At 41.4% G+C, this 15,615-nt stretch overlaps 2 protein-coding genes across 2 annotated transcripts in view; one reads left to right on the top strand and one right to left on the bottom strand.

Moving 5' to 3' along the window:
• The first annotated feature begins 1,692 nt into the window (after positions 1–1,692).
• LOC123693686 lies at positions 1,693–6,381 on the top strand. The gene has a single exon (XM_045638877.1). It carries the CDS (start codon positions 1,693–1,695, stop codon positions 6,379–6,381), a length of 4,689 nt encoding a protein of 1,562 aa, XP_045494833.1.
• A 6,836-nt stretch (positions 6,382–13,217) lies between these two features.
• The window catches only part of LOC123693831 (ATP-binding cassette sub-family G member 1), a 34,195-nt gene continuing 31,797 nt past the window's right edge, over positions 13,218–15,615 (bottom strand). Inside the window, exons 10-13 of the mRNA XM_045639068.1 lie at positions 15,243–15,343; positions 14,870–15,025; positions 14,310–14,493; positions 13,218–13,971 (exon numbers count right to left, since the gene is read on the bottom strand). Of these exons, the coding sequence (XP_045495024.1) occupies positions 13,817–13,971; positions 14,310–14,493; positions 14,870–15,025; positions 15,243–15,343 (596 nt within the window). The 3' untranslated portion in view covers positions 13,218–13,816. The remainder of the gene's footprint in view (positions 13,972–14,309; positions 14,494–14,869; positions 15,026–15,242; positions 15,344–15,615) is intronic.

The following is a 15,615-nucleotide window of genomic DNA, read 5'->3' as shown; positions in this document are numbered from 1 at the left end:
TTGTTGATATAATTATACTCATATTGATGTCGTATCGAATTTACTATTACGTTATCTTGTTTTATCTCAACGGCATGTCGACTCTACCGCGCTTAATCAAATAATGCGTAGCCTACCAGATGTTTAGTGATGCATAATAATAATATTCATATGATAGATAAGGCCTTTCTTACAATGATATCCTTCAATATTTTCGAAAAAAAAACACATAAGTAATAAAATGGTGAGATAATTTTAGGTAGAGCATAAAATGTAGAGCATTATCTTTGTTACATAATATTTAGTGTAGTTATGTTTATTGTACAAAGAAACTTATTATGAAATACACAGCTGTATAGATATTATGTTCTGTATACAATGGAGAGCGATTGTATAAAAAAAAATTTATTGACATAATAAATAGGTACATGTTTATATGAATCGATAGGCTCCTCAATTAGTAAAAAATTGTGTCTCGGGAGTAAATACATATATACATACAAAAAGGATGATTTTCCTTGCTTGAAGTAAGCTTTTTCAATAAAAATCATTATCATCTTGACATTGTATCATGTACATGATTCTAAGCCTGGTTTCACACGGAATAGCAAGATAAAAATATCATTCAATTGGCACACTGTTCTAGATACCAGCATCCATTTTCTGTTTGTGTAACGCGCGATGTTACCAATATTTAGAATTAACGGCTTTTAATTCTAAATATTGGTTTAAAGCTTTAAAAGGTATAAATAAGTAAGACAAATATTAATACAACATAGAGGTGCCAATACTAATAATACTTCTAAGTTGTAAAGGACGAGCACACTATCAAGGTCAAGCGCAGGCGACAACGGGGCTCCCCACACAGCGACGCCACGTGTATCAACGCTACACATGGAAGAAGAGGCGCACCGCGGTTTTGACGAGGCGCACCGCGGTTTCGACTATCGCGCTGTATACACTACGCCACGTGTATTGCGTCTACACGTGGAGGAGGCGTGGCCTAGGCGGCACATGCAAGACAGCCGCCGCCGCTTTGAGCCGCCGCCGCCGCTTTGAGCCGCCGCCGCCGCTTTTTGCCTCGCCGCCGGGCGATGGCTTTGTGGATCGCCGCACCGCTTTGAATATCGCCGCCGGTGACGCATATAAATAGCCCAACATTTGGAATTAAAGTCAGTTGCAGCAAGTTCTTCTTCCAGACTAGTAGTGAAGAAGTAATAGTGAATATGTAATAGTGATTAAGTATAAATTGTAATAGTGTACATAAGGGTCAATAATATATGTATGTCGAAGGAAGGGTGTTTTCTTGAACACAAACCCCAACAATAATACAGTCCACAACAACGTCTGGTCCTTCGAGCCGGATAACAACGAGCGCCGGATACTCCAGGAAGAGGAAACGCTGCCCGTGGAAGACCAGATCCTGCCGAAGAGAGGTACGCATCGGCAACGAGTTCACCTTCGAGGGGCGAATATCGGCAAACCGGTAACGTTGGTACTAGCCTGCTGGTGTTTTTGATCGTCACCAGGCGAGTCAGGTACCTACCGACGGGGCCGCGCTGTTGGTACTAGTCCAATGAGGTGAGTCGTAAGGTTTTTTACGGGTAGACTCGGGCCGTCGGGTGACCTTGGTGGTACGCGCCGGGAATCAGGGGTGCTGGTCAGCGGAACGAGTCTGCCAGTATAAGCCTGCGGTGCGTCACCTCTTTAGGCATGGTGGTTACCCGCAGCCAGGGTGAAGCTGCAGAAGTGGAGGACCGGAGCCAGGAGACAGAGCGTGTGCGGCAAGAACGAATGCGGCGGCTGGTGCTGGACCCGCTGGCATCGCCGTCTGACGCACGCTTGACGTCAGCCATAGACACAATGGAGATCCCGCCGCAACCGCGACGGCATTCGCCAGCGAGATCCGCTAGATCGGTGCGGTCGTCGGCGAGTACGGCGCGGCGGATTAAGGCGGCGGAATTAGAAGCGGCAGAGCGACTCGCCGCTATCCAGAGAAAAGAACTACAAATTGAGAAAGAACTAATAAATAAACGCTTACAGTTCGAGGTGTCCGCCATACAGGAAGACGAGGGCCTGCCGGAAGATACCGTCACCGCGACAGAAGAACGAAACAAGGTAGACGAGTGGCTCCAGTCACATCCTGTGCCGAAGGATGACAGACACCAGCGATCCGAACTAAGAAGAGGAAGATCGCCGACGCCGACCAGACGAACAGGAATAGAGCACCTGGCGGCGTCCCTAGAGAAGATGGCGCGACCGCGCCTACGCCACGCGGACCTTCCGATATTTTCAGGTGCGATTGAAGAGTGGCTGCCGTTCCGAGCAGCCTACCGGGACACAAGCAGCATGTACCAAGTGTCCGACGCAGAAAACATCCAGCGGCTGCGTACCTGCCTGAAGGGGGAAGCAAGGGACGCCGTGGCAGCGCTGCTTCACACTGCTTCATCACCTGAAGCAGTCATGAAAACTTTGGAGCAGTGCTTCGGGAGGCCCGAGATAATAATCGACAGGGCCATGGAAGACCTAAGGAAGCTGCCGCGACCTGGAGCAGCGGCCAAGGACATCAACTGCTTCGCGGTAAAAGTGCAAAACGTGGTGTGTATACTTCAAACCATAGACAGGAAGGGATATTTGTACAATCCTATGCTAGCACGGGAGATATTGGACAAACTTAGTCCGCACCTGCGGTCTAGGTGGTGTGATTATGCTTTTGCACAGGAAGGCACAGCGGATCCAGAGATCGTGGTACTGTCCCGCTTCCTCATGAGAGAGGCGGACCTGGCGCTTCGCTACACCTACGCGCCTACGAGCAGCACTGCGCCAGCGCGCAGAGACACCACGGCAGCAGCAGCAGCAGCAGCAGCAGCAGCAGCAGCGCGACCTGCTCCAACGAAAAGGAAGTCTGCAGTATACACCATGGTCTCCGGTGAAGAGAAGGAAGAAGAGAAGAAAGAAGAGAAGAAAGAAGACTTCTGTCTGTGCTGCGGGCGCGACCACGCTATGGTTGCCTGCCCGCGCTACGCCAAGCTGTCGGTGAATGAGCGGTGGGCGCTGGTCAGGGAAAAGGGCGCCTGCTTCAAGTGCGCCACGAAGAGACATCGGCGCAGCTACTGTCGAGCGAAACCATGCGGCGTGAACCAGTGCCGCCGCCCGCATCATTCATCACTGCACGACGTAAGAAGAGAAGAGCCTGCTGCGTCGACCGAAGAAACCGTCATGGCGGTTGCTGACCGCGCAACCGCACCGCCCCGCGCCGTCCTGCTGAAGATGTGTCCAGTCACCGTCGTCGGCCCACGGGGGGAGGTATCGACGCACGCACTGCTCGATGAGGGCTCCACCATCACCCTCATTGATGAGGACCTGGCGCAACAGATCGGCGCCGAAGGTCCCGCCACGCCGCTCCGCATCCACGGGGCGAACATGGAGCAGATTGAAGAAGGAAGTCGGCTGGTGACGGTGCAGCTGCGGGGGCAGAGCGACGGGACACTACACGACCTGCGCGCCCGCACGATGAAGAAGCTGCAGTTGCATCAGCAGTCCATCCCGGGATCCCTGCTTCGGTACAGACATCTGCACGACATACCGGAACGTGAGGTATGTTACGAACAAGCACGCGCGGGTGTCCTGGTGGGTACCGACCACTGGGAGCATATCGTCACAAGAGAACTCCGGACGGGCGGCGCCGACGAACCTGCCGCCTCCAAGACAAGTCTCGGCTGGGTGATACATGGAACAACGCCGCGTCGAATGATCGTCGAGAGAGACTGCGTGCTTCACGTCCGAGAACAACAAGCGGAACAGCGGCTGCACGACCTGGTGGCAGAGCACTTCAAGATCGAATCATTGAACGTAGCCAGCAGACCGCGCATTAGTGAAGCCGACCGACGAGCGACATCCATCGTCGAGACGACTACGAAAAAGACGCCGGGCGGGTACGAGATCGGCCTGCCGTGGAAGAGGGATAACGTCCGCATGCCGCCAAGCTACAACGCCGCGCTGCGGAGACTTCTGAAGATTGAAGCAAAAATGGACGCCGCGCCGGAATTCGCAGCCGAGTACACCAAGCAGATGAACAACTTATTCGAGAAAAGGTATGCGGTTCCGTGCGATGGCAGTGAAGGCGAGAGCAGCGTGTGCTGGTACCTGCCGCATTTTGCTGTGACCAATCCCAACAAACCAGAAAAGCAGCGATTGGTCTTTGATGCGGCAGCCAAAAGCCACGGGACTTGTTTAAATGATGAACTACTTGAGGGCCCAGACTTGCTACTATCACTGCCAGGTATATTATTTCGATTCAGGGAAAAGGCAGTGGCAGTCACAGCAGATATAGAGGAGATGTTCTTACAAGTGAAAATAAGACCCGAAGACCAGCCAGCGCAGCAGTTTTTATGGAGGGGAAGCCGACGCGACACGCCGCCACAGCACTATAAGATGACGTCCATGATATTCGGCGCAGCGAGCTCTCCATTTATGGCGCATTACATCCGTAATCATAATGCGCAGCAGCACGCAGAACAGTATCCAATGGCGCTGGAAGCGATAACGACGAGTCACTACATGGACGATCTGGTGGTGAGCTACGCCGACGCAGAGGAAGCCAGACAAGCGATCGAAGAAATACGGACAGTGCACGCAGCGGCAGGCTTCAAGCTACGAGGATGGAACGCCAACGACAGGAGCGTGCTGAGGGACGTGCCACGAGAACTACACGCCAGCACACCAACGCAGCTGGGAGGAGCGCAGCCAGCCCCGAAGATCCTCGGGCTAATTTGGGACGCCGAGCAAGACGCGCTAGGATTTAACACAGCAATGAACAGGGTACCGGTGGAGGTGCGAGATCGCAAGCGCCCGCCAACCAAGCGCGAAGCATTAAGTGCAGTAATGTCAATTTATGACCCACTAGGCCTCTTAAGTTATTTCACCATCCGTGCTAAAATCATATTACAGAGCCTGTGGCGCCTCCAGATTTCGTGGGATGAGCCGATACCTGAAGAAGAGGGCGAGCATTTTGCGGGCTGGCTGGCGCAGCTGGAAGCAGTCGGCGCGCTACGTTTGCCGCGATGCTACGCAACGGACAACGTCGAAGACATCGAGCTGCACGTGCTATGCGACGCCAGTGAACAAGCGTATGCAGCCGTGGCGTACTGGCGTATGCGGCGAACGGACGGCAGCGTGCAAGTGAAACTCGTCTCGGCGAAAGCGAAGGTGGCACCACGACGCGCGCAGACGATCCCGCGCCTAGAACTACAAGCGGCGGTGATCGGTGCAAGACTCGCTGATCAGATAAGAAGAGAGCACAGGTATGAAATATCTCGTACTTGGTTTTGGACAGACTCATCGACGGTGGTGCACTGGGTGCGCAACGATGCAAAGAGATACACGCCGTTCGTCGCGCATCGCCTCGGTGAGATTGGAGAACTAACACAAAGGGAAGAGTGGCGGTGGCTGCCGACTCATGAAAACGTTGCCGACGACGCCACCCGCCTAAGTTTCACCACAGGACATGATCGATGGTTCCAGGGTCCAGAATTCCTGACAAAGACGGAGGACCAGTGGCTCACGGAGAAGGAACTTCGAGAAACTACGGACGAGGCTGATGTACTGCATGTAAGCGAGCTGCCACGGAAGATGGAATGGCTGCCGGATCCAGAGCGCTTCTCCAAATTCCGCACACTGGTGGGAGCAACAGCAAGGGTGCTCGCATTCATTGACATACACATCAGACACACGGCGACGAGACTAGTATGTCGCCACCTGGAACAAGCCGAACGACTGTTGGTGCAGCGCGCACGGAACGACAGCTTTGGGGAAGACATAAAGCGAATCAAGGACGCGCGCCCCATCAGCAGATCCAGTAGACTGTACAAATTGGACCCAGTAATGGAAGACGGCGTGCTGAGAGTAAGGGGCCACATAAACGCAGCCACAGCACCCGACACGGTAAAGAAGCCGGTGATCCTCGACGGCCGGCACAGAATAACCAGACTAATAGTGTTACAGGAACATTGTGCCGCCGGACACGCCAACCGCGAGCGTGTCACCAACGATCTGAGGCAGCGCTACTGGGTCATCCACCTGCGGCCCACAGTGCGCGCCATAGAGAAGAACTGCGCGCTGTGCCGAGTACGCCGAGCGATGCCGCAGGTCCCAGCCAAAGGGGACTTGCCACGCACCCGTTCCACCGACCCTTCACCAACTGCGGGGTCGACCACTTCTGGCACCGATGGATCAAGGAGTACCTACCGACGCTCGTGCCACGGGGGGAGGCGCGAAAGGACACGCGACGCCTCGAGGAAGGTGACGTGGTCATCATCGTGGACCACGTCTTGCCGCGCAACACATGGCCCATGGGGGTCGTGGTGCGCGTTCACGCCGGGCCGGACGACGCTGTGCGGGTAGCCGAAGTGAAGACCAAGAGCGGGATCTTCAGACGCCCCGTCAGCAAGCTCGTCGTGATGAAGGAGGCTACGCAAGCTACGCCGGGGGGAGGACTGTAAAGGACGAGCACACTATCAAGGTCAAGCGCAGGCGACAACGGGGCTCCCCACACAGCGACGCCACGTGTATCAACGCTACACATGGAAGAAGAGGCGCACCGCGGTTTTGACGAGGCGCACCGCGGTTTCGACTATCGCGCTGTATACACTACGCCACGTGTATTGCGTCTACACGTGGAGGAGGCGTGGCCTAGGCGGCACATGCAAGACAGCCGCCGCCGCTTTGAGCCGCCGCCGCCGCTTTGAGCCGCCGCCGCCGCTTTTTGCCTCGCCGCCGGGCGATGGCTTTGTGGATCGCCGCACCGCTTTGAATATCGCCGCCGGTGACGCATATAAATAGCCCAACATTTGGAATTAAAGTCAGTTGCAGCAAGTTCTTCTTCCAGACTAGTAGTGAAGAAGTAATAGTGAATATGTAATAGTGATTAAGTATAAATTGTAATAGTGTACATAAGGGTCAATAATATATGTATGTCGAAGGAAGGGTGTTTTCTTGAACACAAACCCCAACAATAATACAGTCCACAACATAAGTAATAATTTTTATTTATTTATTGCCATCAGTTCTAGAACTGGCAAAATTAAAAGTAATAACCAAGTGTTGTTCTTCTGATTATGTTACATGAAATGCAGTTTATTTTTATTATAAATTGTAATTAAATTATTTGAAAATCATTTAACAATAGAAACAAACAAATCATAGTGGAAAAACGTTTTTTTTTGTATAATCATACAATAATCAATCGTTATTTTCCTAAACCAAAAATATATTGATGTAAATAAATGTTTTAATTTATCAACAAAACACGGTGTATGGAATACTATTCTAGAAAATGTTAAATTGGATAGTTAGTTCATAGATCCATAATATTGAGTCACGATTATGACTTTTTTTTGAAAAACCAAATATTTTAAAACAAGGAAGATAATCTTAATACTATTATAAAGGCGAAAGTTTGTAGGTATGGATGTATGGATGTTTGTTACTCTTTCACGTAAAAACTATTGAACCAATTACAATGAAATTTAGCACACATATAGAGGGTAACTTGGATTAACACATAGGATAGTTTTTATCCCGGAAATCCCACGGGAAAGGGAACTATGCGGGTTTTCCTTTGCAAACGCGGGCGAAGCCGCGGGCGGAAATCTAGTCTTAATATAAAGGCGAAAGTTTGTAAGTATGGATGTATGGATGTTTGTTACTCTTTCACGTAAAAACTACTGAACCGATTACAATAAAATTTAGCACACATATAGAGGGTAACTTGGATTAACACATAGGATAGTTTTTATCTAGGAAATCCCACGCGAACGAGAACTATGCGGGTTTTCCTTTGCAAACGCGGGCGAAGTCACGGGCGGAAATCTAGTACTATCATAAGAATCATATAAAAATAATTATAACGAGCAATAGTTTGTTTCTGAAGTATTTGCTTTGTCTAGAAATAGGAGTAGGTCTATCTTGACAATCATATTATTTATTTTAACTAGTGATAAAAAAGAATTTAAAGCGCTAAGGGTAGAAATATCCTGAACATACATAACTACCTACCAAAAAAAACAGCTATGTATTACCTACCATGTGAAAACATTGATAACCAAAACTATTGGATGAATATCCAGTAGTTTTGTTAAACTACTACATATTATAATAATATATATAAACCTATATTGGATAACCGAACTTTAATATGCTTTCATTAAAACGTATGTCACGCTTTTATTTTTATAAAAATAAAATTTCATAATGAGTTTGTCAAATCATACCAAACCAATTTTAAAGACAAGGTATACATAGCGTGAGCATCAGAAACATTCCCCGAACTAGAATTTTCTTTGAAAAGTGTGATCTTTATATTATGCTTTCGAATTGCACACTTTTTGTTAACACGTCCAGATATTAGCTTCATCTGTATGTTTGTCGACTCCTAGGAATCGATTTTGACTACTTTAAATGATTTTAGATTTAATTCAAAATTCGTACTTTTATCAAGAATCAGTAACATTTCAAAAATTACATGAGTTAATAAACTTCTTTTAAGTATTCTTCTTGTGAGTGAATAAGTTCTGCAAAGATGAACACGTATTTTTAAAGTTTCAATCTTTTCAATGTATAAAGCTTAGATATAAAATTTAAATAATACGTCAAGTCATATTGTGATCGACACGATAATCCCATTACACGAGTCAAAATAAGACAATTATAATTTACGATGCATAAAGAACGTCATGCGTCATGTACCGTTAATTACTATTTAGCTGAATAAAAAAATACAAAGAAAACTATTAAACTGCAATGAACTAAAACCTATTCACATAATTTTGATGTTTTAAACAATAATTGTGATGTGTATTGTGTATGCTTAAAATACTTTGGCTTCAGTTTATCACAATATTATATAGAATACAACGTGTGAATCTCGAAAACGAGCTATTTTGGTAATAAATTATAAAAACATGTTAGCAAAGTATAACTTTTGACCATTTTGTTAATCTCTCTTTGTACATCCTCAATGTACCCAATCTATTTAATAAATCAGGCTTTATGAATATTACCTATGCCTAATTATACACCTTTGCATTTTTAATTTAGATAGGGAGGCGAAGAGGGGAATTTTCTGCAATACTCGAGCGTGGCAGTTTAAGATATGAGAGATACCTTAGACCTAATAGAACAACCTTGTTAACTATTTAGCTCTTTAAGTAGTGACGCGCGCCCAGGATAGACGATCAGATTAGTAAAAAAAAATCGACAGTCTGAAATACTCGAGCGCGTCAGATTAAGATATTGGGGGTTGATTTTAGTGTTTTAAGACTAAATTTAACTAATCTGACGATAAGTCCTTGACGCCGCCAAGTTATAGGGTCGCGAACTTGTAAAAAAAAAACGTTGATCCGGCATTCTCGAGCGCGATTGTTTTTATTTTTATTTTGAAGAATATAATCTAAAACTTACTAAAAATACAAAATCTGCCGGTTTCCGCGTGACCGGAAGTCTGGAGGAGCCATTTCGTCTTCCGAAAAACGCGTTGCAGTATATAAGTCGCGAACGATACATTTTACAAAAAAAAAAAGTTTGAATAAACAAAAAAGGTAATTTTATTTTACACAAAAAAGGTCTCTTTACATTTTTGTCCAAAGTTAAAACTTTTTGACTTGAAGCATCATAAAAACTCAAACTCCCGGTTTTTTGAGTATATCTCGAAAACTGAGGGTGTTAAGAAAAATTCATATGAAATAACGATAATTAAAAAAAAGAAACTCTCAAACCTTTTTCGGTCAGATTAAGAGAACCCACCAACATTTTTGTCAGATTAAGAAAATATGCTTTCAGGAGACCGAGATAAACCTCCCCTATGAAAATCTGACGCGCTCGAGTATATCAAAAGGACTTTTTTTTCTGCATTTTCAAAAATTCATCGTAACTTATCGTCACGCCGAAATCGTCAGTTTTTTTAAGGGGAGCTTCCTTGGGGCCTACTTAACACCCCTTCCGAAAATCTGACGCGCTCGAGTAAATTTTTTTTTTGTGCATTTTTGACGAATTCATATGCCTAGCCCCACCACGCAAACCGGCAGATTAGTATACCGTTGTTATCAGAGGCACTTGGGGCATACGTAGTATGAATATCTGACGCGCTCGAGAATGCCCAAGTAACTATTTTTTTTTACATTTTTGAAAATCCGTACACGCCAAACCCACCGCTAAAATGGTTTTTACCATAGAAGCTTTTCTTTTCGAAATTATTTTATCTATCGATTTTGATAAGTCTCGACGGCGCCGTTTAATTACGCCATTTAGCTACCTCGCCTCCCTATCTAATTGACTGGCTATTTTCGGAGTATCCTGTTTAAAATGGCTTATGTATTTTTGGAAAATGTAATCGCTTTGCTACCGATTACTCACTTAGTTGCGTAACCTTGTAGTAACCTTGAATGTTAGATGGAAAAACATGCAAATAAGTTGAATGTTAGATTGAAAAACTAACTTATATATTGCTCAAACTGCTTAACTAAATATTGCTCAAATAAACCTTCAGGCGCTTAATAAGTATAACTCTATGTTAGTAAGATTTAATACTACACCTACCATGAGTTTACAGTAATTTTCTTCGGCTGCGTAAAAAAAATTGTCTTGAAAATTACTACAGCGCCTCTAGCTAGAAAATTTATTTCGGTAGTATGAGTCATATAGAAAAAACCTATCGAAATCCTACCGTTATCGTGTCGTGTTTCTATAGATATGTCTATTATTTGTTAGTCATAGTGTCCTATCACCTATGAATAACAAATTTGAAAGATGCTCTCTAGATACTGTTCCGATTGTAGTTTACTCGCTATCGCATGCAGTATCTAATTGAACGCAAGATTCGATAGCTAACAAATAGTAAGTAGGTATACTAGTATAGTGTTATATTATCTGTGGTAAGGGTACTAAACCGCTTCACGCATACGGCATAATACATTAAAATGTAAGTTTCTAAGTGTATAGGATCAAAGGAAATATGAGTTATGGATAAAAGAAATGACTTGAGTAAAGGGGTACGGGGTACCTACCTATGCCTCGGAATGAGGCATAATAGAGAATATTATAGAGAAAATTTCTAAAAATCTTTACAAAAAGCAAAGAAGAGCAGTTGTTAGCGATTAATTATTTATTACACTCTACATTCTTATTATATGAAGATGTTAACCTAAATGCAATTCAATGGTGCTAATAATATAAATTTTTAAGCTATTGCATAGCTTCTATCGCGGGCCTTGAGCGCGGGGACCGAATCGAGAAATTCCGTAACGAAAAAACCTCACGCTCCCCACTCCGACGGGCTCGGAGGTGTGGCTTGAAGGCATAGCATGCAATAGCTTCACCGCGGTCGTCTCCGAGTGCCACACGTCTTTTTTTTCTTTTATGGTGCTAATAATAATTGTGATTTTCTGAAATGGAATTGTAGAGTCCCTAATGTCGATATACAAAAGCCATGTGTTTTTTTTATTAAAATTTTGATGGAATATAACATCATTTCTAACTTATAACATATGAATCATTGAAGGGGTAAATAAGGAGTAAATAAAAATCAAATAGGTTTTATTTTAAAATAAATGTATTTTAAGTAACAGGCATAATACAAAAGATATTGCTATCATGTAGGCAATGTTAAGCACATATCACAAAAAGAGAATATTTTTGGTCTTCAATAAAATAGTAAAATATAAAAAAATAAAATACGTGACGTGATGACATGTTTTCACAGTTAAACGAGCCCTTACCTAAGTAGGTACTCTATGTAAAAAAGCTGTAAGTATTGAAAATATAAAATTAAAAAATGTTGTGTGGTTTTATGAAACCACGGTAAAAGTGAAACTTTTTTTCACACTATAGACATTTAACTAAAAATTATCGTATTTGTACGATAATTATCGTACGTATCGTGCATCACGCGACATGCGCTACACAGATCAAAAAGTTTGAGACGATGTAATAAAAGTTTCACTTTAAAATTTTTTTGGAAAAAACAATTTACTAATGAATTAAAAATACCTTTCATATATTATGTTTCATATACATCTACTTTGTACTACAATCTTAGCAATATTGTACGCTTTCATATTTGTGGTATTTTTAACTTTATTTCGACATAACGATAAACCGATTTCTAACAATAAGAAGATTATTAGAGACTTAATTCAGATTGATATAAACATTCACCGATAAACAATATAATATTATAACAATTCCTACATTTTATCTTAAATTAGATATCAAAGTATATCTGGCTATAAATAATTAATTCTAAAATACTATTTCACTGGATATTACTTGAGTGTCCTTCAAATAAAAGTATGTATTTTAATAGGAATGCCAATTATCAAATCTAATTGTGTTCAATGTAATCATAAAAACCTACACCAAAACTAAATTAAATTCAATATTATATTGAAACAAATAAATTAAAACAAAACTAAATTTAATACAAACAATAGTACTATCACAAGATAGGATAACATAGGACTGCATTGACGCAACTGTGAATTAAGGGTTAAAATATTACATGTACCCCAATACACGTTTAAAAGTAATATAGAGAGTGAACAACGAATTAAATTGTGAAAAAACTAAATTTAACAAAAAAAAATTGGTTGTCTGTAAAGTCGGTTTACTGACGATAGTTGAACGTGACAACGTCCGATTGTGCTTCTTTGTCGCTCGTTCCGCGCTCTCGCTCGCACTTCAAGCCTTACATGGAACGCCTCAGATGAGTCAGAGCGAGGTAACGCCGCATGAGTCATGTTTTTTCGTGCGTGCAGCCGGCTTTATCGAATTATAAGACGTTGTCACGTCAAAAAAGCCGCAATTAATTAATATCCTATCATGTATTAATATTGAGAAGACTTGAGGCAACACTGTAGGCAAGCATAAATTAAATAGTCTATTAATACTATTTATTCTTTGACTAAACATGTTAAATACACACTAACGCAATATCCACTTGTATACATTTACTATATAAATATGAGGCAAGAGCGGTGTTAATATAATATCAATGAGTGTAAATACTCAGAAGGCACAATTTTGTTAGAACATATTTTGATTAAATCAAGTATTTTCTTTACGGTTGGTAACAAAAAAATATATCACTTATTATATTATTAGGTATGTACCTAGATGTAACATTTTTTATTTATTTTGTAGTTTTCCAACATATTTTATGAATGGAATTCGGATGGAATTATGTTATTTAAATTCGCTCCTCTGAGCTTCGTTCCAAAAAAAAAAAAGTGTGTGTACTTATGTACACGCGTTAGAAGTTATACTTCTTTGGCGTATGGAAAAAATTCTAGAATATACAACTTGAACATAGTTTTCAATTTTCGATGTGTCGGTGTTCGCGCGCATCGTAAAAATTCACTCTCATCGTTTTTCTCCATCGCGCCAAAAGAAGTATAAATTCAAAAAAGATAATTTACACAAAATAAAAAAGATAAAACACGCTACAATTAACTAATTATCTACACTTAAAATCTAAGTCCATACTTTGTTTTCTAATATATTTATTTAAAGTAATACAAGAACCATAATATGAGTTACTGAAAAGCCCCATTTCAACTAAACTAAAACCCGCGCCAAGAAACGAACGAAAACATATTGTTATCTCGCTTTCACATTAGCCATGCCATCTCACTTACACTTAAAAAAAACATTCAGTAATTTTTCTTAATCACTCGCACTTTTGTTTCTAAAAAAGAAAAAAATCAGCCAGCTTCTGAAATGATATTTTTTTATTTTTGGCGCGGGCAACACTAATCGTATCAGTCAATGTCAAACCACAGACAACTCATCTTTTATTCAATCTGTACCATAGAGCCGTGCACGTTAGTATGTGCATGAGGACCGTATTAGTTAGCACTATGGCTATATCGCTGCCGATGTCTATGGTGGCCATGTCCATTTCCTTGAGGAAAGTGCTTGGCGTTATGTAATGGCAGTACACTGCAAGGAAAGTTTGTTTTATAAGGTTTTGCATGATTAAATATATTACGGTAATATATCAAATAGCACGAGTAGGTAATTTGGAATCCAACTACATATTTCATAACTCTTACAGGAAAAAATATAAGAATAATAAATTGTAACAATATGAATTATTGAGGAGTAAATAATATTGATAATTTTGCTCTTATAAAAAATAAAATGTAATATTGTAATGCAAGCGATAAAAGCTTTCTGAAATAATACCAATGGGGATCTGATTAACGCAGTTTTAACAGATTTTTTTTTAATTTACAAAAAAAAAACGAGTTTACTTTTATACTTATGTAGGTACTTACTTTTAGAACAGTGCATTTTCGTCCTATTGAACCCGTACACAGAATGTACTGCAACATGGAAGCCAGCTCTAAAGTACGAAATATGATGCAACCAGCGGAATATGTATGGAGTGTCTCTTAGCGCGAGACAGAAACCGAATATAGAGAATAGACACGCTAGCACTGGCCCTATGAATACTGCGATCTGGAAAAAAATAATATTAGTTTTATAAAGACAGAGAAAAATAATAACGATGACAAGGAATAAATTATAAAAAAATGCGGGTGGTGTAGATAGAGCAATATAAACTTTATAGGTTGGATTAATTGCTATTTCTATTTGTGATTTTTTGGAAATTTTAAAGTACCTTTACAGAAACTCTATTAAAATGTTTAGACAATATTGTAAACAAAATAGGTAATATTTTAAATTGGCATTAAATATTCGACTTTAAGTTGGACAAAATTTCAAGGAAGGCATGGAAGAACTTTAGAAGCAACGTAAATTAAAATAGCTCCAAACAAATATCTTCAGAAAAAAAAAGCCAGATAAACACACTATTTATTGATAAAAAACTCACCTTAGTAGGTGTAGTAGATCCAATGAAATATCCCCATGCTTGTGCGCAAAGTGACGTAGCTACTATAGTCGCAAGGAACAGAGTTGCTCTCGTTGGTTCTAAGGGATTATCCGTTAACCAATATGAAAGTATAACGTATGAAACACAGGATATCACCTGAAAAATAATAAATAAACTATGAATAATAACACAATATATCGAACAGTCTGTTCCGTATAAGTTACGTAATTTTTAATCGATAGAAATTTTGTAAAAAAAATAAGACAGTATGAACTACTATTAAGATCATAATGAAAAGTATTAATAATTATATGTTATAATATCACAAAGAGTATTCATGCATATTTATTTAGTTAAATTATAATACAATTACCTGAAATGGTAACTCCACTGCTAATATCGAAAAAATATACGGTCCTAAACTGTACCATCGATTGAAGTATTCACCCTTTAGTATTGCCATTTCTAATGGAACTGTAAAAGAAAAAATAAAACTATTACATAAATTAAATAAACAATTTACAAGTCAAATTATTTAATTTATATTTTAATAGATAATTTTGGCAGTATTTTAATGTAGCAACAAGAAAATAAATGTACATAACATTATCTGTACCCCTATTGTTCAATTTAGAAAGTTCATTTCTATCAATATGTATTTGATTACTATTTATCGAGTGACTAATTTTTTTTCCGTTAGGAATGCCTAACATTATACCACATTAAACAAAGTTGAACATTGGCAC

Source organism: Colias croceus, chromosome 8, assembly GCF_905220415.1.
Source record: "Colias croceus chromosome 8, ilColCroc2.1".
In the NCBI taxonomy this organism is placed as follows: Eukaryota; Metazoa; Arthropoda; class Insecta; order Lepidoptera; family Pieridae; genus Colias; species Colias croceus.
The sequence above is the reverse complement of the archived record's forward strand: the minus strand, read 5'-3'. Positions and strand labels throughout refer to the sequence as shown.